At 38.7% G+C, this 27,819-nt stretch overlaps 1 protein-coding gene and 1 pseudogene across 8 annotated transcripts in view; both read right to left on the bottom strand.

Moving 5' to 3' along the window:
* Window positions 1-21,972, bottom strand: part of YLPM1 (YLP motif containing 1) — a 92,344-nt gene extending 70,372 nt beyond the window's left edge. For all 8 annotated transcript variants that reach the window (XR_009053097.1, XR_009053098.1, XR_009053099.1 and 5 more), the window contains exons 1-4: window positions 20,950-21,972; window positions 11,177-11,413; window positions 10,059-10,238; window positions 7,904-8,898 (exon numbers count right to left, since the gene is read on the bottom strand). Coding sequence is in view for 5 of the 8 variants with exons in the window: in XM_057730714.1 (XP_057586697.1) it covers window positions 7,904-8,898; window positions 10,059-10,238; window positions 11,177-11,413; window positions 20,950-21,822 (2,285 nt within the window). In the remaining 3 variants the exon portion in view is untranslated. The remainder of the gene's footprint in view (window positions 1-7,903; window positions 8,899-10,058; window positions 10,239-11,176; window positions 11,414-20,949) is intronic.
* Window positions 21,973-25,695: 3,723 nt separating this feature from the next.
* LOC130851980 (microtubule-associated protein 9-like) lies at window positions 25,696-27,104 on the bottom strand (annotated as a pseudogene).
* Window positions 27,105-27,819: the final 715 nt, after the last annotated feature.

Below are 27,819 nucleotides of genomic sequence, written 5' to 3'. Positions count from 1 at the left end.
TTCACAGTCCACAAGAAGAATGAGACAAGTAAATCAACAATTAGAACAGAATTTGATAAATATAGGGCATGCTGGTCTTGCTCACTGAAGCACCCCCAATGTCTGACTCACTGAAGGATCACGACACATAATTGTAGAAGTGCCATCTGCAGGGCACGAAACATAGAAATTGATAAAGCAAAAAATGACTGAAAGAGGATTCCAAACAAGGAGAAGAGCATGTGCAAAGGCCAGAGGAAAGGATAAAGGAAGCAGGAGGCACTAAAAGATGTGAAGATAAAGATGTGAACACGGCGGAAAAGTTGTAAAAGGTAATGAACTCACTTCTGTAAGCCTCATGCCTGCATATATAATATGCAGTGTCCGTGAAAGGGCAGGGTGCTTTGCTTTCGGATTAAATTGTTGACCAGGAGCCAAGGGTCATCATTTTATTTTTATTTGGGGGGGTCAGAATATGTTAAACCAATTGAAATATACTTTCAACACTACATATAAATGGCAATTAGTTATCAATACTGCACTTCAAATCTTTCAAAGTTCAAGGATGTTACAAAAAGTCAGATCATGAAAAACTTTTTGATTTATAAAAGTAAAGAGCTTTTAGGCCTTTGGAATAAATATATTAAAAGATACTCATATTAAACACATGTACAAAAATAAGCCATCTTTACATCAACACAATGAAATGCTATGACCTTTTTAACATATAAAAATGTACTGGAAATAAAGTACAAACATAGTATACATTCACTAAATACAATCACACAAAAACACATACATTGTACATTGGTTAGATGAAAAGAAAAAAGACAAATGTCTGGTATTTAAATATTTTGAAAATTTTTGCTTGTACAGTTAGGTATTTCATAAACTTCTAAAAAAATAAAACCCCTAAAACTAGGTATGAAACCATTAGAACTAGGTATAAAAATTTCAAAACTTGATATAAAAAATATACTCCAAGTTGGGTACAAAAAGTTAAGAGGGATGCAGAAATACAAATCCCCATAAACAAGGTTATGTCTGATTATCACAATACTTATATAAACACATATCAGCAGATCATGATAATTACAAGATGTTAAATTCTGGAATCAAATTCCCGCCCTTTTAGTTTTCATGTGAAATAATGCTATTTTCTAATATGTATAACCAAAATCCTAAAATCAAAATTCCAAAGAGAAATAATCACTATAAACAGAAACAGCCATGACAAATGGAAGCATTAAGAAAAATTATGGTGTTCACAGTACCTTACTAAACCTAGTAAGACAGCTACAGAATGGAAGAGGTCACAATTCCAATCCTAAAACTAATCAAAAGTAGGTATAACTGATCAGAAGTCTTGATATTATTAAAATGTCAGTTCTTCCTCAACTTAGTTAATAGAGTTTATGCAATGTGCATCAAAATTCCAGCGGTTTTTTGAAAACCGGCAATGCTTCTAAGCATTATATGGGAAATAGAAAGGACCAAGAATAGACAAGACAATCTAGATCAGGGGTCAGCAAACTGGCCCACGGGCCAAACCCAGTTAAGAGTGATTTTTTAAAATATTTTTATAGGTTAAAAGAAGAAAGAAAGAAAAAGGAAAGGAAGAAAGAAAAATATCTGACAGAGACCAAATATGTCCCACAAAGCCCAAAAATATTTACCACCTGGCCCTTCACAGAAAATCCCTGATCTAGAAACATGGAATTGGAGGACTTACACTACGAGATATCAAGATTTATTATGAAGCGACAGTAATTAAAACTATACGACACTGGTGCAAGGAAAGATAAATAAACCAAAGGAATAGAGTCCACAGACAAATCCACACATATAGTCACTTGACTTATGATGAAGGAGACACTGTAAAGTAGTAAGAAAAGGATGACTTTTTCAGTAAATGGTACTGGGGTCAACCTGATGGCCATATGGAAAACAATGAACTTTACCCGACCTCACACTACGCATTAACAAAAAAAATCAACTCTATATGGATTGTTGATTTTAAAATAGAAAGGTAAAACAATGAAAGAAAACAAAATACAATCATGTATTTATGGCCTTGGAGTAAGCAAAGATTTCTTAAATAGGACACGAAAAAGCACTAACCATAAAGAACAATATATTAGACTACTAAATTTAAAAAATTAAGAATTTCTATTACTCAAAAGATACTTTGGGGTTCATTTAGGTTCACTGAATCCAATTATAGTTTTTGAATTTTTTAAACAGTTCTATTTGTAAGGATTGATATTTCATGGCTTTTTTTTTCTTACAGACCTTACTAAGAACAAAAAGAAAATTTCCTTTTTGAAAAATAGAATGAAGCTTACATTATCTTACAATTACCATATAGGTCCACTGAATTCTTTCATAAATCTAAGATACATTATGGGATCTTAAGTGACTTTTTTTCTATATATTGAAACATTTTGTGATTTTTCTTATCCTAGAATTCATTATTACTCATCATTAATTATCAATTATCCCCACCTATGCTAAAGATTAAAATATGAAGACAACAAAAGAATGATGGAATTGTGAAGTAAGCTGTCACCCCTCCTTGCACGGCCCAAAATATCGCAGCCTGCTTTTAGGCTTCATTGAGCACAAGTGAGAACTTGGAAATTTTCATTTCCTGACAAAGAAAAGTGACAGAGAAAGTTGTGTCAAAATTATTAGATGAATCAAAAGATAAAGGCAGAGACAGCTACACTTTAGGCTCTAATAAAGATGTGAAATTAATTATACAAGCAAAATCTCTGACTATGAGTCCTCAGATGAAAATAGCCTAGATGAATATTCTAATTCAAGATATGATGAGTAAACAATATATTTCTAAGGACAGAAAGGAAATGTACTATTGTCATCCAGTTAGTTATTAAACAGGAAAGACTTCATCACATATTTTTGGCAAGAATCTGGACCATTCTGCTTTGCTAAAAGAATGTGACAGAATTATTTCATCTTCTATAATGCTTGTGTGCCAAAATTTACTTGATGTGAAGAGTTTTACACTTTTAAAATCTTTTATTGAAATTTCTAGTAAGTTGTTTTCATTACCCCTTTATTCTTACTTCCGTAAGTTATTTGTAAAATCACTTTTAAATTAAAAAAATAAAAAGGTTCTGGAACTTCCCTGGTGGTCCAGTGGGTAAGACTCCGCATTCCCTATGCAGGGAGCCCAGGGGCTCAATACCTGGTCAGGAAACTAGATCCCACATGCATGCCACAACTAAGAAGCCCACATGTTGCAACTAAAGATCCCTCATGCTGCAGCTAAGACCCAGCATAGCCAAAATAAATAAATACATACATAAATAATATTTTTTAAAAAAGGGTTCCATTGGACCATATAGATGGTAAAGTGAAGACTACTTTTGTAGTATACTAAAGGATAAGAATGCAACAAGTCCTGCAGAGTGAGATAGTCAAGACAATCTAGACACATGATGTACAAAGAACTGATATCTAGTATATACAAAGAACTCCTACAAACCAATAAGAAAAAAACATAACACAACAGAAAAATAGGCAAAAGACTTGAATTAGCATTTCATAAAAGAGGAAATCCAACAGAATGATAATCAAATGGAATGGAAGTCAATCTCGTTTGTCATCAGGGAAACATAAAGTTATATTACGATACCACTAGACATTCACCAAGAGTGCTAAAATTTTAAAGTTTAATAACACCAAGTGTTGATGAGGATACCAAAAAACCGGAATACAGAAACACTGGCGGTGAGAGTGTAAACTGACACAACCACTTTGGAAAACTGTTTGACAATATCAAAACAGAACATATTCGTACCCTTATGATCAAGCAATTCCAATCCTTGGTATATATCTAAACAAAATTAAATGCAAACACACATACACACACACACCCTTAAAGGGACATATATAGCACAAAGATACAAAGCAGCGTTTTTCTTAATAATCAAAATCTTAAATGACCATCAATTTGGAATGGATAAACAAGACTGGTATATTCATACAATAAAATACTGTAAAGAAATGAGAATGAACAAATTACAGCTACACACAACATGGATGACTCTCACAATAATATAATGTCAAGGGAAAGATGTCAGACTCAAAAGAGTACATACAGCATGAGTCCATTTATATATAAGCTCAAAAATAGGCAAAACTAATCTATCGTGTAAAAAGTTGGTATAGAGGTCATCTTTGGGATGAGGAAAAATGGCAAGGGGCATAAGCGGGACTTCTCAGACACTAACAATTTCTATTTCTTGATCTGAGTCGTGATAACACAGGTGTATCTACTTTGTGAAAATTTACTAAGCTATACACTTATGATGGTGCACACCTCTGTATGTTATTCTTCAATAAAAAAGTGTTACTGTTGAAAATGAAAGATTCTTGGAAACCAACATGCACTAATATACCAGTTTATGGGAGCAGTAGTCGTCTTCCACAAGACCTGATGAATCCAATGGTACGCACACATATACACAGTTTCAGAAAGCTGCCCCCGCGGAGGCTCAACAGCGTGGTGTGCTAGTTACATATGATGCAGCTATGTCACTTGACTTTTTGTAAACCTTCAGTTTTCAGAAAGCAGCCTAAATCTGAATTTTTAAAAAAACTCAAAATAATTTCCAGAACTTTATTTAACAGTGCGTTATTGGTAGATCAGTTAACTGCGTTCTCAGTTCTTGTTTTCCTATCCGGCTTTGTTTAAGAAGCAAAACACACACACAAAACCACAGTGGCTGACCATACAAGTTATATATATAGCAAACTCTGAATTCAGCTAATACAGGAAAGTCACAACTTTCCTTAACAGTGTGGATTATTCTTACCTCAGTCTCTTTCACTCACTAACCAGGTTCCCACTGATCTTTTTTCTCCCATGTAACTAGGTAAAAAAAACAACTATGCCTGGGCAATAGTCACAAACTATACTTTACATGGACTAAGTGAACAAAAGAAGTAGAAGGGTAAAAAATGACACAGTTCGAGCAGGAAAAGGTTTTAAAAACAAGGTAGAAAATGTGATCAGGATCTAATTCAAGGACAAAAAAGGCCATCCTTATCAAAGTTGCAGGTGGAAAAAGCCAGGAAGGGATAGCTCATATCTAAAAACAGCATAATCTCCATTCAAGATTCAGCAGACTAGAATGCCCAAGCCTAACTAGACGAAATGTAAAGATTAGAAAAAGAAAAAAACAAAAGACAAAAAACTGTACAAGTTCAGGGTGACAGAGAACTGGCTTAATAACAATAAGGTGAAAAGGACCTGGGAGGCCAAACTGATGTTAAGCCCAACATGAGTCAACACTGTGAGAGTACTGACCAAAAAAAAAAGCAATTTGTTCAGCTATGTAAGTACATTTTTTATAACAAAGTTAGTAACAGGCCTATGGTCCTCTCCATCTGAAGTAAATGTTCATTCTGAAGGAGACGGACAAATCAAAGGCCCTTCAAAGGACAGTGAACAAGGACTTCCCTGGTGGTCCAGTAGTTAAGACTCTGCGCTTCCAATGCAGAGGACCCAGGTTTGCTCCCTGGTCAGGGAACTAGATCCTGCATGCTGCAACTAAAAAGATCCCGCACACCACAATGAAGATCCTGAGTGCTAAAACTAAGACCCAGTGCAGCCAAATAAATAAACAAATATTTTTCTAAAAAAAGGACAGTGAAAAATATAGCAGAAGGCTAGAACCAATGTTAGTGTGAAAAAAAATAGAACTTCAGTTTATGTAATGGCAGAGCAGAATGCATAAGGTGAGTGGCAGGAGACAAGAGGATGGTCTTTGAATAACGGTAGGAACACACTTGTAGAAGAGGGATCGGATAATTCATTATGTGTTGCACCACATAGGCAGATCTAGAATCAACAGGTAGAAGTCAAGGAAACACATTTATGTTCAATGTAAGAAATAAAATTTCTAGAAAACTGTCAACACCCTATAGAGCAGTGTTCCTTATCACAGTGCCAATGTTTAAGCAGAGTCCATCAACTGCTTGTCACAGGAAGCACAGTGTACTTAAGAAGGCCTCGGATTCTAACCCCATCTCAACCATTTATTTGTTATGTCATCCAGGGCAATTTATCTATAACGTCTCCAAATCTCAGCTCCCTTTATCCATTTACTTCATGAGATCACTGAGAGGAATAAATAAGGTAATATGTGCAAGACCTAGGATGACAAACTAAAATGCAACAGAAAGGTGAGTCGCTATCAAGGAAAAGCTGCACTACATCACTGCTAAGACCCTCCTAGCACTGAAATTATTAACTGTACCTTGAGGCAAGAAAAAACTTAAAATAGGTCCTAAATTTACCAAGTCAAGATTTGGTAGGCAAAGGAGAGAAAACATTATTGTGACAGAAAAAAAGGAGCAGGAAATCTATGTTTTATGAGGTTATAAAAACATACTTCTCATATAGCAAATCAGTTACCATATCTAAAAGGTAATGCTCAATCCAGGATATAAGTAGGAATTCAAACCAAGATGAAACATATGCCAAATAAACCAAGACTACATACACACACTTGTAATCACTGACAGGATGAACATCACTGAACCACAGCATTAAACACAGTGCTTAACTAGCGCTCTTGCTCTGGGGACCCTCTGGACTCAGCTCCCACTATGCGAACTCAGGCTCTACTCTCCCACCTACAACGATCCTGAGCAAGTTACCCAATCTTTTCAGCCCCGGTTTGTAAAGGGTAAATGTGAGGTATGAACCTGGGATAATGTATGTAAAGCTGACAAGCCTTCTGGTACTCAGAGGAATTCGTGTTAATTGCCTCTAATTAGCTTTCATTTTTGGATGGAGTTCTATTTTCTGAATATAAACCTGGAGAATAAAAGATATATTTTGTTTTCAAACACTAAAATTAGGTTTAAATTTAAAATGATGTATTATAGATCCATCAACACTGAGATGGAAAACTAACCCATACTGTTAAGTGGAAAACCAAGTTACAAAATAATACACTTAGTATGATTCAATTTTTTATGACATATGTTTTAAAAATTATTATCTCCAGATAGTAGAATTAGGTGACTTTTACTTTTTTCAATACTTTCCTGTCCTGTCTAAATTTTGTATAGGGCTATTTCCAGTACAATTTCCAACTGGAAAAAAATATGATTGAAAATGTTTTTCTATAAGAAAATTATCATTTATGCCAACTTGGGGAAAAAATATTTTTACAAACTTGGGAAAATATATTTAACACCTTTTAAAAGGTCAAAAAAAATTTAGAAACTACTAGCAAAGGTTTTGTGTGCTTTTCTAAATAAAAATGTGGTTCAGGCAAAAGAAAAACATCTCCTAAACTGAGGAAAATATACAGGATAAAAGTTCCATGGGGGCAGGGATGCAGGGATTGTGCCTGTTATGTTATATTCACTGTTGGAAGCACAGAGCAGGAACTTAATAAATATTTGCTGAACAAATAGATAAAATAAAAGTCCTATGTATCCTTATACTAAATTTCATTGCCTTATTTCACTAGATGCTTATTCATTTTTATCTCCAACAGCTAGCATATCATCTCACAAAAAGAAGTTACCAATCCAGTTGTCAAATAAACAAAAAGCAGAAAGATCAATACGTTGAACAAATATTGCTTTTGAAATTGAAAGTCACTAAGGAATTGATAAGCGTTACTCTAATCCACTACATTTATCCTGAACTATAATCCTACATACAGGATAAAAGTGGTGACATCAAAGAAAGGAGGGCACGTTGCCATTTCTAGATTTCATTATGTCATGCCTAATAAGTGAACAATACTAATATTATTAATTGTAAACCAAGAATGTATATAAAAGTACAAAGAGAAGTACTCAACCTATATCAGCAAACCAACCCCGCCCCCCCGCCACTTCCCACCCCTTTCCAAAAAAAAGGCAGACCTACCTTGGGCCTCTTGGACCTTCCAAGTAACTGCTTCTAGGAGGATCTGGAAGCAGTCCACCTGACCTCCCTGGCATGTCCTTGACTGTAGTGATTGGCTGAGATGGAGCACCTGAAGACTCCCCAAGTCCTTGCTCAGATGAGAATGAACTGTATGGCAGAGCAGACGTGCTGAGAGGTGCTTTAGAATTCACTTGTTCTGATGGGCCAATGGCTGATTGCAATGGAGGATGGTAAGTTGAGGGTGGGGCTGAACCAAAAGACACAGGAGTAGGAAGCAGTGCTGGCCTAGGTTTCTCTGGAACTTGTGAGTTCTGAGAACTGGAGGCTGGTGGAACTGGGGTTGTTGTTAACTGGGGAGGTATCCCTTGTGGCACTCCAGGCGGAGGCATTCCTGGGGGAGGTGTGGCTGAAGACAATGGTGGGAGGGGCATGACAGGCGGAGGTGCTGTTGAAGAGAGAGATGGTGGGGGAAGAACTGGTGGGGGCCCTGCAGAAGAGAGGGAAGGTGGGGGTAGAACTGGTGGGGGCCCTGTTGAAGAGAGAGATGGAGGCATCACAGGTGGGGGCACAGAGGTTGGTAGAGAAGGTGGCATCACAGGCGGGGGCATGCCAGGTGGTGGCACTGAAGCAGGCAGGGCGGGGGGCATCACTGGTGGTGGCAGTGATGGAGGCAGTACCGGAGGAGGCATTGTTGGTAGAGGTGGAGGCATCTGAGAATATGGGACAAAAGGTGGTGGCATGGACATGTTCCCCATATACTGGTTCTTCATGTTCTGAAATGAATTGACTTTCTCCTGGAGATAGGTCTGAGTGGCTTTCATATGTCCCTGCCATGTTTTCCACTGCTTCTCGTACTCCTGAAGCTGATCCTTATGAGGATAGGAATGAAGTTGTTCCTCCCACAGCTGAAACTCTCGCTCCCATTCTTGGTAGAGATGTTGAAACTGCTGCTGCTGCATCTCGTAATGCCGCATCTGCAAATCTACAGACATGGTCTACAAGTAAAGGGATAAAAATTATTTCAAGACATTCATATAAGAGAATTAACCAAAAGTTAAACTTTAACGGATCAAGGGCATCTGAAGCCTTAAGAAATGAGACCATAAGACTTTGGGAGGCTAAGGACAAGCTCGTTAAATCCTTTCAATGAGGATCATTCGCCTTTCTCCCTTTGACTTATTTATATAAGTTACCACAGAGTTGGAAAAAATCAACCAAACACTAAAGCAGATACCTATCTCAACAATCAATATTTTTCAAGTTTTTAACACTACTATGGGTCATTTTAAATATTACTATTGAAAATGATATGTCATAGACATACAGACACAAGTTTGTACCTCACTGATATAAGACAAACAAGTATCTATGTCACTTCATCTTTGGTGGTGCATCTGCTTAGGTTTTTTGTGGTGGTTGCTTTGATCTTGCTGGTGAGTTTTTGCTTGTCGTTACTATAATGCTTTTCAGGCAAAACACAGGTGAACTTGAAGTGACATAAGCCCTGGTTCTTCTTCTTTTTTTTTTTGGCCACTCTGTGAGGCTTGCAGGAGCTTATTTCCCCGACCAGGGACTGAACCCGCACTCCTGGCAGTGAAAGCGCAGAGTCCTAACTACTGGACTGCCAGGGAATTCCTTTTTCTTTTAAAATTGAAGTATAGTTGATTTACAAAACTTACAATTTTTCAGATTCTTTTCCATTATAGGTTATTACAAGATAGTGAATATAGTTTCCTGTGCTACACAGTTAAGTCCTTGTTGTTTATTTTATATACAGTAGTTTGCATCTGTTAATCCCAAACTCCTAATTTACACCCCCCCCACACACACACTTTCCCCTTTGATAACCATAAGTTTGTTTCTATGTCTGTGAGTCTGTAAGAAGCCCTGGTTCTTAAATCTGTTAGGAACAGTACTCTAACATCTTCCTGGGTTAACATGATCAGAAGACTCTACTATACCTGCCCCTCCCCAAGAGCATTTTCATAATACCACATTTCCCAAGCCCCCAGGTAATGTGACAAATAAGTACTTGGGCACTCCAGGGGAAACATCTGATACTGTTCCTTCTTTACATTTAAATCTCTTTCATGAGAAATAAATCCCTTAAACATCCTGGAGCAATCTCCCATGTGTCAACTGAGGAAGCACTCACCTGTATATGTGGTGGATGCTGTATAATCTGCTGGTACTGTTGTAGGATCTGCTGTAACTGAGTGTGCTTCTGCATTATTCCCTGATACTGGAAGCCAACTCGATGTTGCTGGTGCTGCTGCCAGTGTGCTGCTGCAGCCTGCAATTGTTTTAACCTGGCATCTTCTTCCGGGTCCTCAGACTAAAAAGTTAAAAGAGAGGATACATTTTTTGGTAAGTCATAAACAGCAAACAAATTAATAAGAAACCTGAATATTTTTGTGTTCTAATTGTACTGTGTTATAAAGTCCAGAATCCCTGCAACTCTGGCTGAGAAAAGCTATTCTATCTTTAGATAAAATACCTAGTTCTATCTATAGTGTGATCATGGATACTAATACAAAGGAATTTATAAATCCCACAGTCTTTACTAGAATAATCATCTCACTGCTCCTAAACAGGATAACCATTTCCCCAGCAGAAAGTCAATCCACAGTTACTATCCTTTTCACTATATGAGAAATCTCTTTTTCACCTTAGTCACTTTTCACCAGCTGACTACAGTGTAATCATCATGTTTCATTAATGTTTCCACATAAGGCTCTTGGGAGAACACTGACCTTTGGACCAACCTGAGAACTTTCTATGTGCTAGTCAGTATGCTAAGCAACAAGGATTATCACATTTAATGCTTTAATAGCTCTATAAGAAAGATACTACTTGAATATGCCCATTTTGTAGATGAGGAAATTGAAGCACAGAATGGTTAACTACCTTCTCAGAGTCACCACCAGCAAGTAGCAGTGCCTGGACTACAGCCCGGGCAGTTTGACAAAAAAAGTTGAATCTCTTAATTATTGCCCGGTGCTGCCAATATGAAAATACCCACCCTGGCATCTCTTTAGTGCTTAGAGACATTCAATTCAGGAGAGTCTCTAATTCTTCACTCTGATTTAAACCATGGAAAAATGCCTTTTCTAAACCCAATAAGGCCTACATCTGATTATTCCACAAATGAAATTTTACATGCAAATGAAATATATGAAAATATATATCCATTTATAACAAAGGTACATATACACGAATCAGAAAAAAAGCTGAACAATTTAAGAAATACCAAGTAATTAATTTCATGGTTACCTGGGGTTCCTCAGGTGGGAGAGGAGGTGGTACATCCTCATTAGGGGGTGGTAATGGGGGCTCCTCAGATGAAGGGGGTTCTGAGACTTGGCTGGTGGCAGGTACAGTAACTTCTTCTTTTACTGGCTCAGTTACATCCTTTGCTACAACAGGACCCTTTTTGTGCCCCGGCAAATGCACTTTTGTCCTCTGCTGCAAACTAAGCAAGTGCTGTCGATACCAATACTGCTGCTGTTCCTACAACAGAAACCATTTTTAAGAATTTTAATTGACAATTCTGTATATCTGCAATTTGGTTTTGACAGAGAGCTACATTTGTGTCTATGTTCATGTATTTATACATAAGAAAAGGCAAAGCTGAACTGAGAAAGGCAAATAAACACAATCTTTTAATTCCTTCCCCAAATTTATGTAAGTTAAACCACACATATTAATTCAACATACTTCCCTATTCTCACACAAAAAAACAAAACCAAAGAACATGCTTCTGGAGGTGAGAGCAGTCTTTCTGATAAACAGAGTAAATCCTTTCAGTATTCACAGCTACTTGTTTTTAACTTGCCTTTAGTTGGTTCAGTTTTATCCACGGGGGTTTCATGATTAATGAATATAACCAAACAGTCCTACCTCTTCTCTCTGTCTTCTCTTCTGCAGTGCCCTTCCCTCTTTTAAATACCTGCTGCATCATTAATCTTGCCATACCCAGGTATATATGCATAAATGAAAATACACTGTGTTTTAGAATGTTTTCTATTTATTTTAAAAGTTTCACTTTGTCTCCCAAATTATACTGTAATTTGATTTTATGGAAGCTTATTCTGTGCTTCCACTTTCTAAAAATTACAACAATAATAAGTTTAATGTGGAAAAAAATTGGAAGGTACAGTCTTATATTGTAAATAAGCATTCCTTTCAAGGTGTATTTAGGGCTACATTTTTCACATTTCTGTAGTTTTTTTTTTAATTTATTTATTTTATTATTTTATTTTTGGCTGTGTTGGGTCTTTGTTGCAGTGTGTGGGCTTCTCATTGTGGTGGGTTCTCTTGTTGCAGAGCACAGGGTCTAGGCATGCACGCTTCAGTAGTTGTGGCTCTCAGGCTCTAGAGCGCAGGCTCAGTAGTTGTGGCGCACGGGCTTACTTGCTCCTCGGCATGTTGGATCTTCCCAGACCAGGGCTCGAGCCCGTGTCCCCTGCATTGGCAGGTGGATTCCTAACCACTGCGCCACCAGGGAAGCCCTTCTGTACTTTTTTGTTGAAGATTTTGCTGTTTAAAATGGCCCCCAAGTATAGTGCTGAAGTGCTATCTAGTGTTTCTAAGTGCAAGAACTGTGACGTGCCGTAAGGAGAAAATACTTCTGTTGGACAAGCTTCCTTTAGGCATGTGTTATAGTACTGCTGGCTCTGAGTTCAATGTTAATGAATCAACAATATACATTAAATACGGCATCTTTAAACAGAAACACACAAAACATGTATTGATTGGTTGATGAAGATGTGACCAAAGGCCCACAGGAACCTAACCCTGTATTTCCCCTAGGAGCAATGGTTCAGTATTCACTAATTCAGTGTTCTTGACAATTTTATAAAATATAAATACCTCAAATAAAGAGATCTGACTACAAATAAGTAAGTAATAATTGAAATCAATTTATAAAAATCTCACGCTCAGAAATAACTAAAGGATCTTCATCATCCCAGTGCTCACTATATAATTCCCCATGGTTACCAGGTTGCATAAGGAAAAAAAAGTAAAACATTCACTAATGAACCGCCCTATATACTTCTGTAATTAACCACAGCACATAAAGAAAAACAACGGCATATATTTCTACTGCAGTTATAAAGATGCAGGATTTTATGGAAGTGATGCTGGAGAACTTCAGAACTCAGTGACAGCTGAGGATCTAGCAGAGGCATTCCCAGTTAACAACCAAAAAGAATGTTTACAACAGGAACTGCAAAAGAGAAGGACGTGAATATCAACTGTTGAAAAACAGCCCCTGGAAACACGTGTAAATCCTTAAAATATTTTTTCAACGTATTCAAAAATGAAATAAATGATGATAACATTGTTATACAATTTTGTCACAAAAATTATTGTACAGAAACCTAATCTATACTTTATTCTATTCTTTGTAAACTCTAAGACTCGGCTATTCTTTATGATTTTTGAGCTTTATTTTTCAAGATTGTGTCCCAAATCAAACTGTTTACTTTTTACAATCAACTTTTGGTCCTTGATTCATTTTACTTGCTTTCGTTGGGACTCATTATCTCTGGATAACCAGGATTTCCTATATTGTTACTATTTTATTGTATATCCTCTCCAATTTTCCACATGTAGATATACACTAAGTCTTTTCTCACGAAACATACTGTCTTGTTATCTGTTTTTTCATTCACAGCATGTAAGTTTCTTGGGAGAGAGATGTCTCATGCTTTTCTCATATCCCATCTGGTGCTTAAGCAGGGTGCTGGAACACACAGCAGAATGTCAATAAATGGCTGCTCATCAGCTACAGACTTCCCTTCTAGGCTGCTAACTTCTATGGCCTGAAACTTGCTGCAATCCATTTGGAAGAATAAATTCCATCTCACTAAGGCCATCTTGAAGTTTGGCTCATGACTGGTTTTCCTTTTTTTAATTATCATGCAGATAATCATCAGCTCCTAGAATATAATTACTTTTACTATTCAACATGAAAAAAAAACCAGCACACGGACCATGACAGTCAACAATAATGTGGTATTAAAACGTTTTCAACTTTCTTCCATTATTGTATGAAAATACTGAAAACAGCAACAGGCTTATCTCTTAGCTTTAAAAAATTAATAAACTCTTTCAAGCAGAAATTAAAAGTTTCCTTTTTTTTAAAGTTGCTTTGAAAGGCTCATCAAAAGATACAAAGATGCAAACTATCTTTCATAAACTAGAAGCCGGTGGCTACAGATACAAAGATTATTCAGGTCTAGATTCTTTAACAGTTTGCACCCACCTTATTCTCGTGCTTTCTATCTTTGTCTTAGACCTAGTCCAAGGTTAAAAACCTTGTTAGGAGCTCAAGTACTTGTTGATTTACTGACAGTAAGCACTGCAGGTCAATTTCTATCTAATATGAACCTGATAAGCAGAAACCAGATCTAATTCAATCCTAGGATGAGGCTTTGGCACATTTTTAAAGCTCTACAAATGAATAATGATGAAATCATTCTGAAATGTCCTCAGTGACCCCAGAGAAGGTTGCTTTATCACTATTTTAAAAAGGAATAAAACCTGCCTGGATTCGCTAATGAAGCTGAAATAGTAGCCAGTTCTTCTGAATGTCCCATTATAACAGACAACTCCATCTCATATGGGATGTTAGTTCATAGGTAGAGGAAAATCACAGTATATGTCACATTCAAAATGAGATTGAATGGAGTTAAAAAGTAAAGATGTATTTGTCACAAATATCATTACCAAAAAAGATGCAAATTAATTTAGCAAGCACTTACTGACCACTTGCTACCAGTACAGTAGAGAACTAGGTACTAAATGATTCTCCCAACAGGGAAATATAAAGAAGGAGGGACAGGGGGAGAAAAAGAAAGAGAGACAGAGAGAGGATGAATGAATGGATGAATTAATGAATACATGTGTATATGCGTGTGATGTTTTAAAGGATAATTTTGAAAGTTGCCTTATCCAGGTTGATTAGGATAAATGCCTGTAACATTAAATGTTCAATGTCATATCCTAAAGAAAGTGGGATGGAGAGGGGGGACTTGGTAAAACAATAAAATGATTTCCATTTTTAAAATTTACTTAAAATATATTTATTTTCAACATTTTTGAAGTTCACACTCTATTCCAGGAATTAAGGTCACCAGATAATCTTATTCCCATCTCAAAAAAACTCCTTTACTTTGCCTCTTCCTCCACCTGCTGCCCACATTCTCTCACTCTCCTTCAGTCAAACTTCTTGAAAGAGTTGTCTATACTCACCATCCCCATTCCTCACCTTCCATCACTCCTCAAATCAATGCAATATGGCTTCAGTCACTATGAAACTGCTCCTGCCAAGGTCAACAATAATCTACATGTCAGTAAATGCAAAAGATAACTCACAGTCTTCCTCTTGCTTGACCTCTCAGCAGTGACACAGCTGACTACTCCCTCCTCCTAGAAAGTCTTCCCTCCACTTCTGTGGCACTGCATTGTCCTGATTTTTCATCTACCTATTTGGCCTTTCTTCCCATTGGTTCCCTTAGATACTGTGGTTCTGCAGGGCTAGGCTCAATGTCCTTTAAAGTTTATTCTTACTCTACACGCACTCCTCAGGAGACCTCATCTATTTCTGTTCCTTCAAATACCATTTTTATGCTGATGACTCACAAGTCTATCATGTCTCCCAGATCTCACTTCTAGACTCTACACCTATATCTAACTTCCAACCGGACATCTCCATTTGGAATCTTATGTCTCAAGGATCTTAAACTCAGTAAGCCTAAAACTTAACTCTTCACTTTCCCTTCATCCTCAGACCTGCTCTTCCTCCTCCTGTAGGTTATTAGTACCTGGAACCACCATCACCCAGTTTCCTATCCCAGAAACCCAGGAAACATCCTTGACGCCTTCCTCTCCATTACTACTCAATCTCCAATTGGATTCTAACACCTAAATATTTCTCCAGTCTTTCCACTTCTCTCCATATCCTCCAACACCATCCAAATCCAAGCCACTATTAACTCTTGCCTGGATCATTCGATTAACTATTCTCTCTAAATCACTCTTACTCCCTTCAATTCCATTCTCTCCAAAGCAGAGTCAACTTTCAAAAAAGCCAATCTGTCACATTTGCCTATACAAAATCCTTCAATGGCTTCCTAATGCTCTTAGGATAAAGTCCTCATAGGTCCTCCCTGGCCTGGTTTGTACCTACCATTCTCACCTTGAGTTTTCAGTAAGCCATATTGAACTTAATTCTTTGAACTCTATCTGGTTATTTCCTACCCATTCTTCAGGTTTCATTTAAATATTACTTGCAAAGGGAGGTCTCTTCAATTAGGTTAGAGCTCCCAGCTATATTCAACCATTTGAAAAATATTTATTCTTCACCTACTATGTGCTAGACCCCGAGCAATGCACTGTGAATACAATGGTGAGCTTAAAAAAGCTCAGCTTTTCCTATTCCTTATGGGACAGTCTAAGAATATTTTCTATTTTATAATTCCACAGCACCTTACACTTCTTTAATTACTCTTTAAATGTCTTTTCCCCTCATTGGAACAAGTCATTGAGGGCAGGTACCTTGTCTATTTTGTTCACCATTTCATCTCCCATACTAAGCATGGTTCTTGGCATACAGTTGTTACTCAATAAATATTTGAATATTAAATAATGACTAAAAACTGAAATCAAAGCCAACAGCTTTACCTAAATAAGTTCAGAGAATAAAAGAATAAATCACAATTCATGACAAAAAAGACAAGTATGCATTTTACCTAGCCAGTCCTTTAAACACACAGAAAAAGTTAATTCTTCAAAAAAGACACATTCCATTATATCACCACTTTACTCTGAAAACTAGAAAATAAGTGGAAGAGGACTTCTAGGTGGTGCAGTGGTTAAGAACCCGCCTGCCGGGCTTCCCTGGTGGTACAGTGGTTAAGAATCCGCCTGCCAGTGCAGGGGACATGGGTTCGAGCCCTGGTCCAGGAAGATCCTACATGCCGCGGAGCTACTGAGCCTGTGCTCTAGAGCCCGCGAGCCACAACTGCTGAAGCCTGCGTGCCTAGAGCCCATGCTCCACAACAAGAGAAGCCACCGCAACTCATCTCAATGAAGAGTTGCCCCTGCTTGCCACAACTAAAGAAAGCCCGTGCACAGCAACTAAGACCCAACACAGCCAAAAATAAGTAAATAAATTAAAAAAAAAAAAAAAAAAAGAACCCGCCTGCCAATGCAGGGGACATGGGTTCGAGCCCTGCTCTGGGAAGATCCCACATGCCACGGAGCAATTAGGTCTGTGCGGCACAACTGTTGAGCCTGTGCTCTAGAGCCCGTGAGCCACAACTACTGAGCCCGTGTGCCTCCACTACTGAAGCCCGTGCGCCTAGAGCCCGTGCTCCGCCACAAGAGAAGCCACTACAATCAGGAGCCTGTGCACCACAACGAAAAGTAGCTCCCGCTCACCGCAACTAGAGAAAGCCCATGTGCAGCAATGAAGACCCAACGCAGCCAATAAATAAATAAAATAAATTTATTAAAAAGAAAAGAAAAGAAGCAGAAGAATATCAAGCATTTATCCTGCCTTTTATATGCTAACTATATTTCCAATCAAAAAGCCCTAGTTCATGAGTGGAAGTTTTTCTTTATAGAATTCCTATGCTAAATGTAGAAGAAACGGCAGGAAAAAATCACCATACTGAAACCTCTAACAAAGAAATAATTTACTCAAGCAAAGACCATCAATGGATGCACCACTAGATGAAACATTAGATGCAAGACTGATGGGAAGCTTTACAGTAGAGAAACCAGACTGTAAACCCCTGATCAATCCTGGCACCACTAACTATGGGACAAGCAGGCATGGAGTGACTCCTGATGGGATGCAAATGAAGTACACAGCACTACCTGGGCTATGAAGTACACTTGCCAAAAGAAAAGTCAGCTTAAATCTAAGAAGGTTGGGACTTCCTAGGTGGCGCAGTGGTGGGGAGTCCGCCTGCCAATGCAGGGGACACGGGTTCGAGCCCTGCCCTGGGAAGATTCCACATGCCACGGAGCAACTAAGCCCATGCACCACAACTGTTGAGCCTGTGCTCTAGAGCCCGTGAGCCACAACTACTGAGCCCATGTGCCTCAACTGTTGAAGCCCATGCACCTAGGGCCTGTGCTCCACAACAAGAGAAGCCACTACAATGAGGAGCCTGCGCACCACAATGAAGAGTAGCCCCCGCTCGCAGCAATTAGAGAAAGCCCGTGTGCAGCAATGAAGACCCAGCACAGCCAATAAATAAAAAAAAAAAAAATCTAAGAAGGTTGCACAGTTAATGCCTAGTCTATAAAAAACATGGGAGAGAGAGGAACAAGTCAAATGACACCATGAGACAGCAGACAAATCCAGAAAGTGGGACATTCTATAGGACAACTAACACAGATTTTTCATCAAGCTCAATGGCAGGGGTAGAGAAAGAGAACAGGAGAGACTAACCTAAATCAGCGGTTCTCAAGGGAGTGATTTTGCCCCCCAGGGGATATTTGGCAATATCTGGAAACATTTTTGGTTGTCACAACTGTGGGCTGCTACTGGCATCTAGCAGGTAGAGGCCAGAGATGCTGCTAAACATCCTACAATGCACAAGACAGCCTCACAACAAAATTATTCTGCCCCAAAATGACTATATTGAATCCCAATTTAAACAAACCATCAAAACATTATTGAATCCACTGGGTAATTTTAACATGGATAATATCAAGGAATTATTTTTATCAGTATGATGAGACAGTAGGGGAAATCTGAATACATTAGGTATTAGATGATAGAAAGAAACTTGTTAATTTTGTTAGATGTTATAATGTGTTAGCTCAGAAAAAGTTCTTTTTAAAAAAAAGAAGTCTAAGAATGAAGGAATGAAATGATGTGAGATCTAAGATTCATTTAAAAATATTTCAGCAAGAACAATAAAGGCCTAGGTGAAGCATACATGGTAAAATCTTGAGAGTTACTGAATCTGAGTGATTGGTATACGGGGCAGGGGGACTCATACCATTTTCTCTACTTTTGTGCATGTTTAAAATCTTTCACCATAAAAAAAATTTAAATGAAATATTCCAAAAATAAAATATGAATCAATGAAGAAGGGTCAATTGTCAGAGACTGGCACTGGCATGAAGAAAAAGTTTATTATCTAATAAACCAAAGTATCCTAAGTCTAGAACATGACACCTCCAGTATCTTATTCAACAAATCTTTGTGGAGAGCTGACAATTTGCAAGGCACTGTCCTAGGTGCTGCAGAGGATAAAAAGATAAGTGAGACAGTCTCTGTCTGCAAGGGACTTACAATCTGAAGAACAGAACCAAACCACATGGGTAAGCTGAGGCAGGGCTTCATAGAGACCCTGATATTTGAGATGTGCCTTGAAAGCAATACAACTATAAGGGGGCAGAGAGGGTTGAGGAAGTTGGGACAAATTCTAGATACAGGTAAAAAAGCCTAAAGAGGCTTAGCAAGGGCCTTCTTGATCTGGCCCATTTACATGTCTCAGATCTCATCTTCCACCACTTTCTTTCCAGCTCTCAAAAGAATTCGAGGCAGTGAATATTCAAAGCACTAAAAGAAGTTCACTATAGACAAGGGTACAAAGGCAGAAAAGCAAAAGCAGTGTTTGTGCTAAGTATTTACATTAAGGGCCAGTCTGATTCCCCCCACCCCACCAAAAAAAAAAAATTCATTTGTCTCTCTAAAAGGCCACAAAAAGTCCAGTAGAGATGAGGATATAAATGTCATATTTTGGCTTGGACTAACTCTGAAAGCACTGGAAATTTCAGAGTGGGGTAGTAAAGGGGCAGAAACTCTGTCTCTATTTTAATACAGGACTCTAGGGAAACAACCTGAGTATAGTACTAATTTGGTGTAAGCTAACAGAATCTCGCATTCTACTGTTTTACCCCAACATCTCAAGTGCTTTCTCCTGATGATGTGCCAAGTACAACATCTTGCTTACTTAAAATAACTTGTTTCTTTTCTTAATTTCTAATGCCAAACCACTGTAAAATTAGAATAATATCTTTTATATGTAAATCTGAGCTTCTAGATTAAAAGATTCTCTTTTTTCATTAGGGAATCTAGGTAGATTAGTAATTGCTAAAAGTGTCTATTTTAAGAAACCAAAACAAATTATTTCTTCTACTTCAATTTTATCTACTTTCTTCAGAAGAGAATTCATTTATTACTGCTACCCTATCAATCTTTGACAGGGAAGCATCACTTGATACAGAAGTTTAGAAGAATGACTCTCTCATGAATGAAGAGATGTCACGAAAATTTTTTTAAAACTTGGCCAAATTCCAAGGCTGTTACTCTGGAGTAAATGGTAACAACAATGCAATGCAGCAAATTGGTCATGCCTTAAAACTATCTTTAAGTGATGTGAGAAAAGGATGTATAGGTCAGTTCCTTAAATGACCAACAGACTCCCAAAAAGGTCAAGTATGTAGATTTCCATAGGTATTGCATATATATCTATAAACATAATTAGGATGTTCCTGATTAGAACAAGATTTCCATCCTTCATTTGCTGAGGCTTCTTAATTCAGGAAGCTGACAGCTATCACTGGCCCTTAATTTTCTTTTAAAGAAGCCAACTTGTCATAAGATTTATATGCATTTCAAGTGTCAGCCCTTTGAGAAGCTTCTTTTTTATGCTGCCTCTCAAACAAAATTTTAGTTTAAGTTACAATTAAAAAAAAAAGCCTTCTGCAAAAGCAACAAAACCTAGAAGTTTGATCAACGGAAAGCAAGGACTATATCTGAGAAGTAACTCTTGAGCTACCCCATTACTCTGGTGCCTAGAAATATCTTCAAACACTGTTCTTTTAATAACCCACATTTAGCTAATTAAGAAGCTGGGATGTCAGACCTTTGGCTTTTATGGAATCCTTTGGAGTGTAAATTAGCTAGTTATTGTGTGTTGGAATTAGGCTAAGCACTGGGTAAAGCCCCCAGGCCTGCTCACTTAGGGCCCTCTAGGTGAGAGGCGCAGCTTAGGCAGATGCTTTCTTACCTGTGGAGTCATCGTAGAGGGATCTGGCTCAGGGGCAGCTTGCTGCTGTTCAGCACTCTTGTTCTTGGCCCCACTCTCCAAAGGCTCTTGCTGGGCAGTTGTCTTATTCCCAGAAGGGGCGGACGGCGGTGGCGGAGCTAGCAGCTGGGATTTAGAATGGCCTTGGGAGGGGCGGGAAGGAGATGCCTGAGAAGAGGGCAAGTAGGACTGGGAATGGCTCAAATAGGACTGCGAGGAGGAAGAAGAGGAAGAGTAAGATGGGGTGGGAGCCAGGTAGGACTGGGAAGGTGGGGACTGAGAAGGGGACGGCTGAGCGGGAGGCAGGTAGGGCTGAGACGAGGTCGGGGGGTAGTACGAAGGTGGCGGCTGAGGTGGGGGCATGTAAGATTGCGACGGGGGCATATAGGACCCCGGCGGTACTGGGGGAGATTCAGGAGGGGAATCCAGCTCCATGGGAACCAAACCAGGAGGCCCGTCTCGTTGGTGGTGGAGCATCTGGTGTTTGTACTGCTGCTGCTTCTGATAGCTGAGAGCCGGCGCAGGTGGCGGGGGCATCGGTGGCGGCGGTGGCTGCCAGTCCCCGTAGCCGCCCCCCGGCATCACCGGTGGGGGCGGCAGGGGGGGAGGAGGAAGGTGATGGGGCTGGAGCACGCACTGCATTTGCTTCTGGTGCATCTGCTGCAGCTGCTGGAGCTGCGCCAGGTGCTGCTCGCGGAAGCTCATGAAGCCAGAGGAGGAGGGGGCCGCGGGAGTCGTCGAGCTCGAGTACCCGGGCCCCTGCGAGGCCTCAGGAAGCGCCACCGGCGGTGGCGGCGGGACCGGCGGCGGCGGATAGTGGCTGCTCCCGCCATACCGGCCCCAATTCGGGTACATATCGGAGAAGAAGGCGCAGCGCTCGTCCCGGCGCCGTTACTCGTCGCAACCGACCTCCAGGAGCTGCGGCGGCGACGGCGACAGCCGGAACTCGCGGCGCCTATAGGCCCCGCAGCGTGTAAACGGAGCGCGCCAGTGCGCCGGCGCTACCGAGCTGGGCCCACGACCGGGAAGGCGGGGACCGTACTAGGGCGATTACGCCTGCGCAGTAGCCACCGAGAGGAGAACAAAGGCAAGATAGAGCGGCCCTATGCTTGGCGACTCTCGGTTGCCATCTTCCTTCCGGTTCGGATAATGTAGGGGCGCGTAGAATGTTTCCATATAGCCGAGGAACCATAGAGTCTCACAGCTGAAAGCGGTGGTAGAGATCCTATCGCTCTACGGGTTCATTTTTGAATGGGGAAAAAAAAAGGTTCCATTCACAATAGCAACAATCGCAACAACAACAACAAAAAACCATGAAGCAGGTAGGAATAACACTAATAAGAAATATGTAGAAACTATATGAAGGAAACTACGGAACTATACAGAATTATATCCTAGTTCAATAAAACTAGACTTGAAATAATGGAAAGGTTTACCATGGTTCTATAAAGATGTCAGTTCTTCTCAATTTAACTGAATAGACTCAATTCAGTTCTAACAAAAAAATCCAATTGGGAACAAATCTGTGAACAGGTATTCTGAAGGCTGAATGTAAGACTACATCAATTCCCGCAGGTATTGTAAAAGGGGAGAAAGGGAATTCTTTAGAATAATTCAACGCAGAAAAATTTACGTTGGAGAATATCAGCCAAAGGAAAGATAGCAAAAGCCAGGTAACAAGATTGTCTAGAGAAGGCTAGATTGGATTTAGAAAATAATCCAATCTCATCTAATACTAAACATGAACTCCTTTGGCTTGAGTGAATCAGTGAAAAACAAAGCTGATACACACTGAATTCTGAAACAAAATAAAACAAAACAAAAACCTACCTAACTCTGAGACTATTAAGTGTGTCAGTGTGTCAGGTATGCACCACTTAAAGATTTGACCTTGCTTCCATCTTAACAACCCAGATCCTCACCTCTCTTAGGAGGTGGATGTGAGTGGAAAGTGGGGCAGCTAAGTATCCTTCAGAAGAAAGAACTTTTCATTCTCAAATAGGAATTTAGTTGTGTTTCTTTTAACTTTTATTGAAATATAAAGTATACACATAAAATTGCAGAGCATTAGTGTATACAGCTTAGTGAATTTTCACAAACCAATCACACTGTTTACAGATCAAGAAACCGAACATTTACCCAACTCAGAAATCCCACTTACTTGTAATTTTAATATTTTCAATTGAAATTCTCTTTGAAAAGTGTTTTAAAAATGTAATTTACTATAGAACAGACTTAAGGAGAAAATCAGATGATCATCTCATTATATGCAGAAAAAGAATGTTTTCTTTGATGTCATAAATTTCAACATCTACTTATGATTTTTAAAAAGATTTGCAAGCCAGAAATAAAAGGAAACTTCCTTAATCTTATACAGAGTATTTACTAAGAAAACTACAGCAAACATCACACTTAATGCTGAAAAGTTAGTTTTCCCACTGAGATCAAGAACAGATGTCAACTACTATTATGTCTGTTAGGGGTTGAATTGTGTCCCCCTGCCCCAGAAAAGGATGTTTAAGTCCTAACCCCCAGCACCTCAGAATGTGACTTTATTTGGAAATTGGGTTGTCCCAAGTGTAATTAATTAACATGAAGTCATTCTGGAGTAGGATGGGCCCCAATCCAATGTGACTAATCCCCTTATAATATGGTCATTTAAAGCACACAGAGAGAATACCATGTGATGGTGAAGGCAGAAATGGGGTTATGCAGCTGCAAGCCAAAAAATGGAACAAATGGAATTCTCATATGCTGCTGGTGGGAATGTAAATTGGAATGACCACTCTAAAATACTATTTGGCACTATCTACTAAGGCTGAACAGCCGCAGAGCCTATAACCCCACTCCTAAGCATATAACTAACAGAAATGCATATATATGTTCACCAGAAGACATATACAAGAATGTTAATAGCAACACTATTCGTAATGGCTGAAAACTGGAAAACAACACAAATGTCCACCTACATTAGAACAGATAATCCAATTGTGGTATATTTATACAATGGAATATAAAACACCAAAGAAAATGAGTGATCTATATGTGAAACAAATCAGATGAATCTCACAAAAAAACATTGAGTGAAAGAAGCTAGACAGAAGAGAATATATACTGTACGTTTTCACATATTTAAGTTCAAAAACAGACAAAATTGATGTGTAGGGTTAGAATTCAGGACAGTGGAGGGATAGTGACTGAAAGGGGGCAGAAAGAGAGCTGCTGAGGCTGTTTCTTGATCTGGGTGCTGGTCACATAGGTATGGTCAGTTTATGAAAAGTTCATCAAGTATACCACTTTTTAAAAAATTTATTCATTTTTTTTTTAATTTATGTATTGACTATGTTGGGTCTTTGTTGCTGTGCACGGGCCCTCTCTAATTGTGGTGAGTGGGGGCTACACTTCGTTTTGGTGCTCGGGCTTTTCATTGTGGTGGCTTCTCTCATTGCAGAGCATGGCCTCTAGGCTCTCGGGCTTCAGTAGCTGTGGCACATAGACTCAGTAGTTGTGGCTTGTGGGCTCCAGAGCACAGGCTCAGTAGTTGTGGTACACAGGCTTAGTTGCTCCACCGCACGTGCTATCCTTCCAGGCCAGGGATCAAACCCATGTCCCCTGCATCAGCAGGCAGACTCTCAACCACTGCGCCACCAGGGAAGCCCAAGTATACCACTTTTTTTTTTAACTTTTTTTTAATAAATAGTAACTTTATTCTCATCTATCATTGCATTGCTTCATTGGCTAAAGTAGCATTTCAACTCTGAGAGCATACATTTGGTCTGTGAGAAACTAGTGGACCAATTCAAGTATGAGTCCAATGAATGAGGATATGCAGAGATCAAATAAATAGATTCTTTGGACATTTTCTACAAATTACCTTCCCATACAGCTGTCTTCTAAATATAAACTACATGACTGTGGATTAGCTAAGAGGACAAAAATTGCCTTTATCATCTTTATAGCTCTAGTCTGGAAAATCATAATAGTGCTAATGACCTTGGACTCTTGTGGAACTACCATAACTAATGTATATCACTACCATGAAATGGACATTTTTTGGATACCAATGAAATAATAAAGTGAGATAGAATTTAGGAAGACACATTTCAAAGGTCCGCTCATTATAAAGTGCCTATGATTGTCACTTAAGCAGGAACAGATAAACTATACTCATATTAAAACATGACATTATTGAATAAAATGCCTTGAGGATTAGATGATTCTACTGAACTACTGCCTCAATTGACCAAAATTCTAATTTGCACAGTGCAAATGAAACTACTTTGAGCTAAAGATTAGTTTTAGAAGAAATAACATATGCATCCTCCCCAGCGACCATTCATTTTAAAACCTGAATCCACATGTGCAATCATTCACAGATTCAATTATTTCTATGATTATCGTACCTGGATGGTTTTCTTTTTATATTGTGGAATAAACATACTTAAATAACATGCACAGGTTAGGGAAAGTGATCATGGATTATCAGACTACAAGAATTATCAAGACATGATAAAGGGTTATGTACTTCAATGGTAAAAGCAATCTGATTATTAGCTCTTCATTTGAGGCAGTTTATCTACAGTTCAAAAAATGCTTTCAATGCTTTCACTGATTAAACTCGAAAGCATCTTTTTCATTGTCAGCAGAAGTGACCAGTCTCTTTAATTAAAATAGACTCTTCTAACTATAAAGAATTGAATGAATAGTTTTAAATTTAGTTTGGCTAAAGTTGGTGAATTGATAAGTAACTAAATAATGCAAGAATAAGAATTATCAAAACACTTTCAAGAACACAGTTCTGCTTGGAGGGCTCCATGGAGGAAGTGCCTCATTTTCAAGAAAGGGATGATGTTTCTTTTGTTTTCGTTCAATTCTTTCCTTCCTTTCCTTTTTTTTCCAGCCATGTTTCATATTCATCAAGAGTTTGTTTCTCTTTATCTTTTTTCTCAGCTTTTTTCAGCTCTTCTTTTCTTATTTTCTCTTTTTCCTTTTCCTTGAAAAAAGCTTCCTTTTTTTCATTCCATTTTTCAATAGCAGTTATCTTTCCTTTTCTTGGCAGCAGTTTCCTCCTCTCTCTCTTTCTTTGCTCTTTCATATTCTTTCTCTTTTTTATTTTTGTCTTTAAGATATTCCATCTTTTTCTCTTTCCATTTTTCAAAAGCTTGTAGTGCTTCTCCTTTTTTCACAGCATTTTCTTCTTCAGTTTTCTTCTTGTTTTTTTCCTCAAGCCTTTTTTTTTTGCAGCTACCTTCTTTGCTTCCTTTTCTTTCATGGCTTTCCAGGCCTCAAATGATGCTAAGGCTTCTTCTTTTCTTAGCAGCTCTTTTCTGTTCATTTTGAATCCTTAAGTTTTCACTTTCAATTCTTTTAATTTTGTGCATTTCATGTAAATAAACATTTTTCTTTTCTAACCACTCCTGATAAACATCTGCCCTTATGTTATCTGCTCGGTCAGGTTCTGTGTTCTGTTTCTGTGAAGGCTTTTCGCCCAGGATGCTCAAAGTCCCTAAATAGTGAGAACTCCAAGTGGGAACTCCAAGTATACCACTTTTGATCTGTGCACTTTCCTGTTTGTATAGTTCAGTAATGTACCTCCAAGAAAATTGTGAAAGATGGAAGTTCAAAAGAATATTTACTGTAAAATTGACTTTACGTATAGTTCAAAAATAGACAAAATTAAATCAGAATTTTAAAAGTGAAGGTAGGGACTTCCCTGGCAGTCCGGCTTTAGGGCTCTGCGCTCCCAATGCAGGGGCCTGAGTTCACTCCCTGATTGGGGAACTAAGATCACTCATGCTGCACAGCATGGCCTAAAACAAAGAAAAAAAAAGGAAAGGTAGTCATTGCCTTCGGGAAGAAGGAAAAGGGTAGTGACCGGGAAGGGTCACAAGTAGGGTTTTGAGGTACTGAACCAACTGGTAATTACACAAATATTTGCTCTGTTAAAACTTACTGAGCTGTAAACATTTATTCTTTGGGCTCTCTTGTCTGTGTTTTGTACCTCACAATTTTGTTTTAAGTTTTTAAAAGAGTGGGAAGGAGAAGAAAAGTGATGGTAGTGGAAGACAAAGAAAGATGAGATTAGGTGGAGGAAGGTGGAAAGCTTTCTCTTTGCATTTTCCTTTCCTACCTGGCATGGTAGGTTCTAGCTGTCAGGCCCCAAGCCCTCTATCCATAACCCCTCCCTCAACAAGGAGTCTTTCAGCACCTAACAGGGAAACAGCGCCACTGTTTAAAACAGGCCCTTCCACATTCCCTTCATGGTTTCAAGATAAATTTCAGCATTGTTCTAGATCCTATAGGAAATCCTATCCACTACATTCTTACTCTTAAGGTACTAACATATGGTTGGCCATTCAAATTTTGTAGCCTGCACAATTAATTTTCAAAGGTCACAGCCATCTGAGACTTCCCTGGTGGTCCAGTGGTTAAAAACCGCGCCTTCCAATTCAGGGGACACAGATTCCATCCCTAGTCAGAAAACTAAGATCCCACATGCCTCAGGGCAAATAAGCCTGTCGCCACAACTACTGAACCTGTGTGCTCTAGAGCCCTCATGCCGCAACTAAGACCCGTTGCAGCCAAATAAATAAATATTTAAAAAAAAGTCCCAGCCATCTTCATTATACAGAAGCCTTCTCCAGAAAATTCTTTAAAAGAAGCCTCATTGTTTGTGTAATACTCGCCTCATGACATTATAGTTAACATTAATTTCACTTTATATGACCAACCCCAAGCCCATTTTTCAGAGACTAATTTTACTAATCTACAATGCAAAAAGTAAAGAACAACGAAAACATTAAGTGCTCTTATTCGAAATGAAATAAGGAATTAAAGCACAAATCACACGGA

Source organism: Hippopotamus amphibius, chromosome 4, assembly GCF_030028045.1.
Source record: "Hippopotamus amphibius kiboko isolate mHipAmp2 chromosome 4, mHipAmp2.hap2, whole genome shotgun sequence".
Lineage (NCBI taxonomy): Eukaryota > Metazoa > Chordata > Mammalia > Artiodactyla > Hippopotamidae > Hippopotamus > Hippopotamus amphibius.
This window is presented reverse-complemented; position numbering and strand designations above follow the sequence as displayed.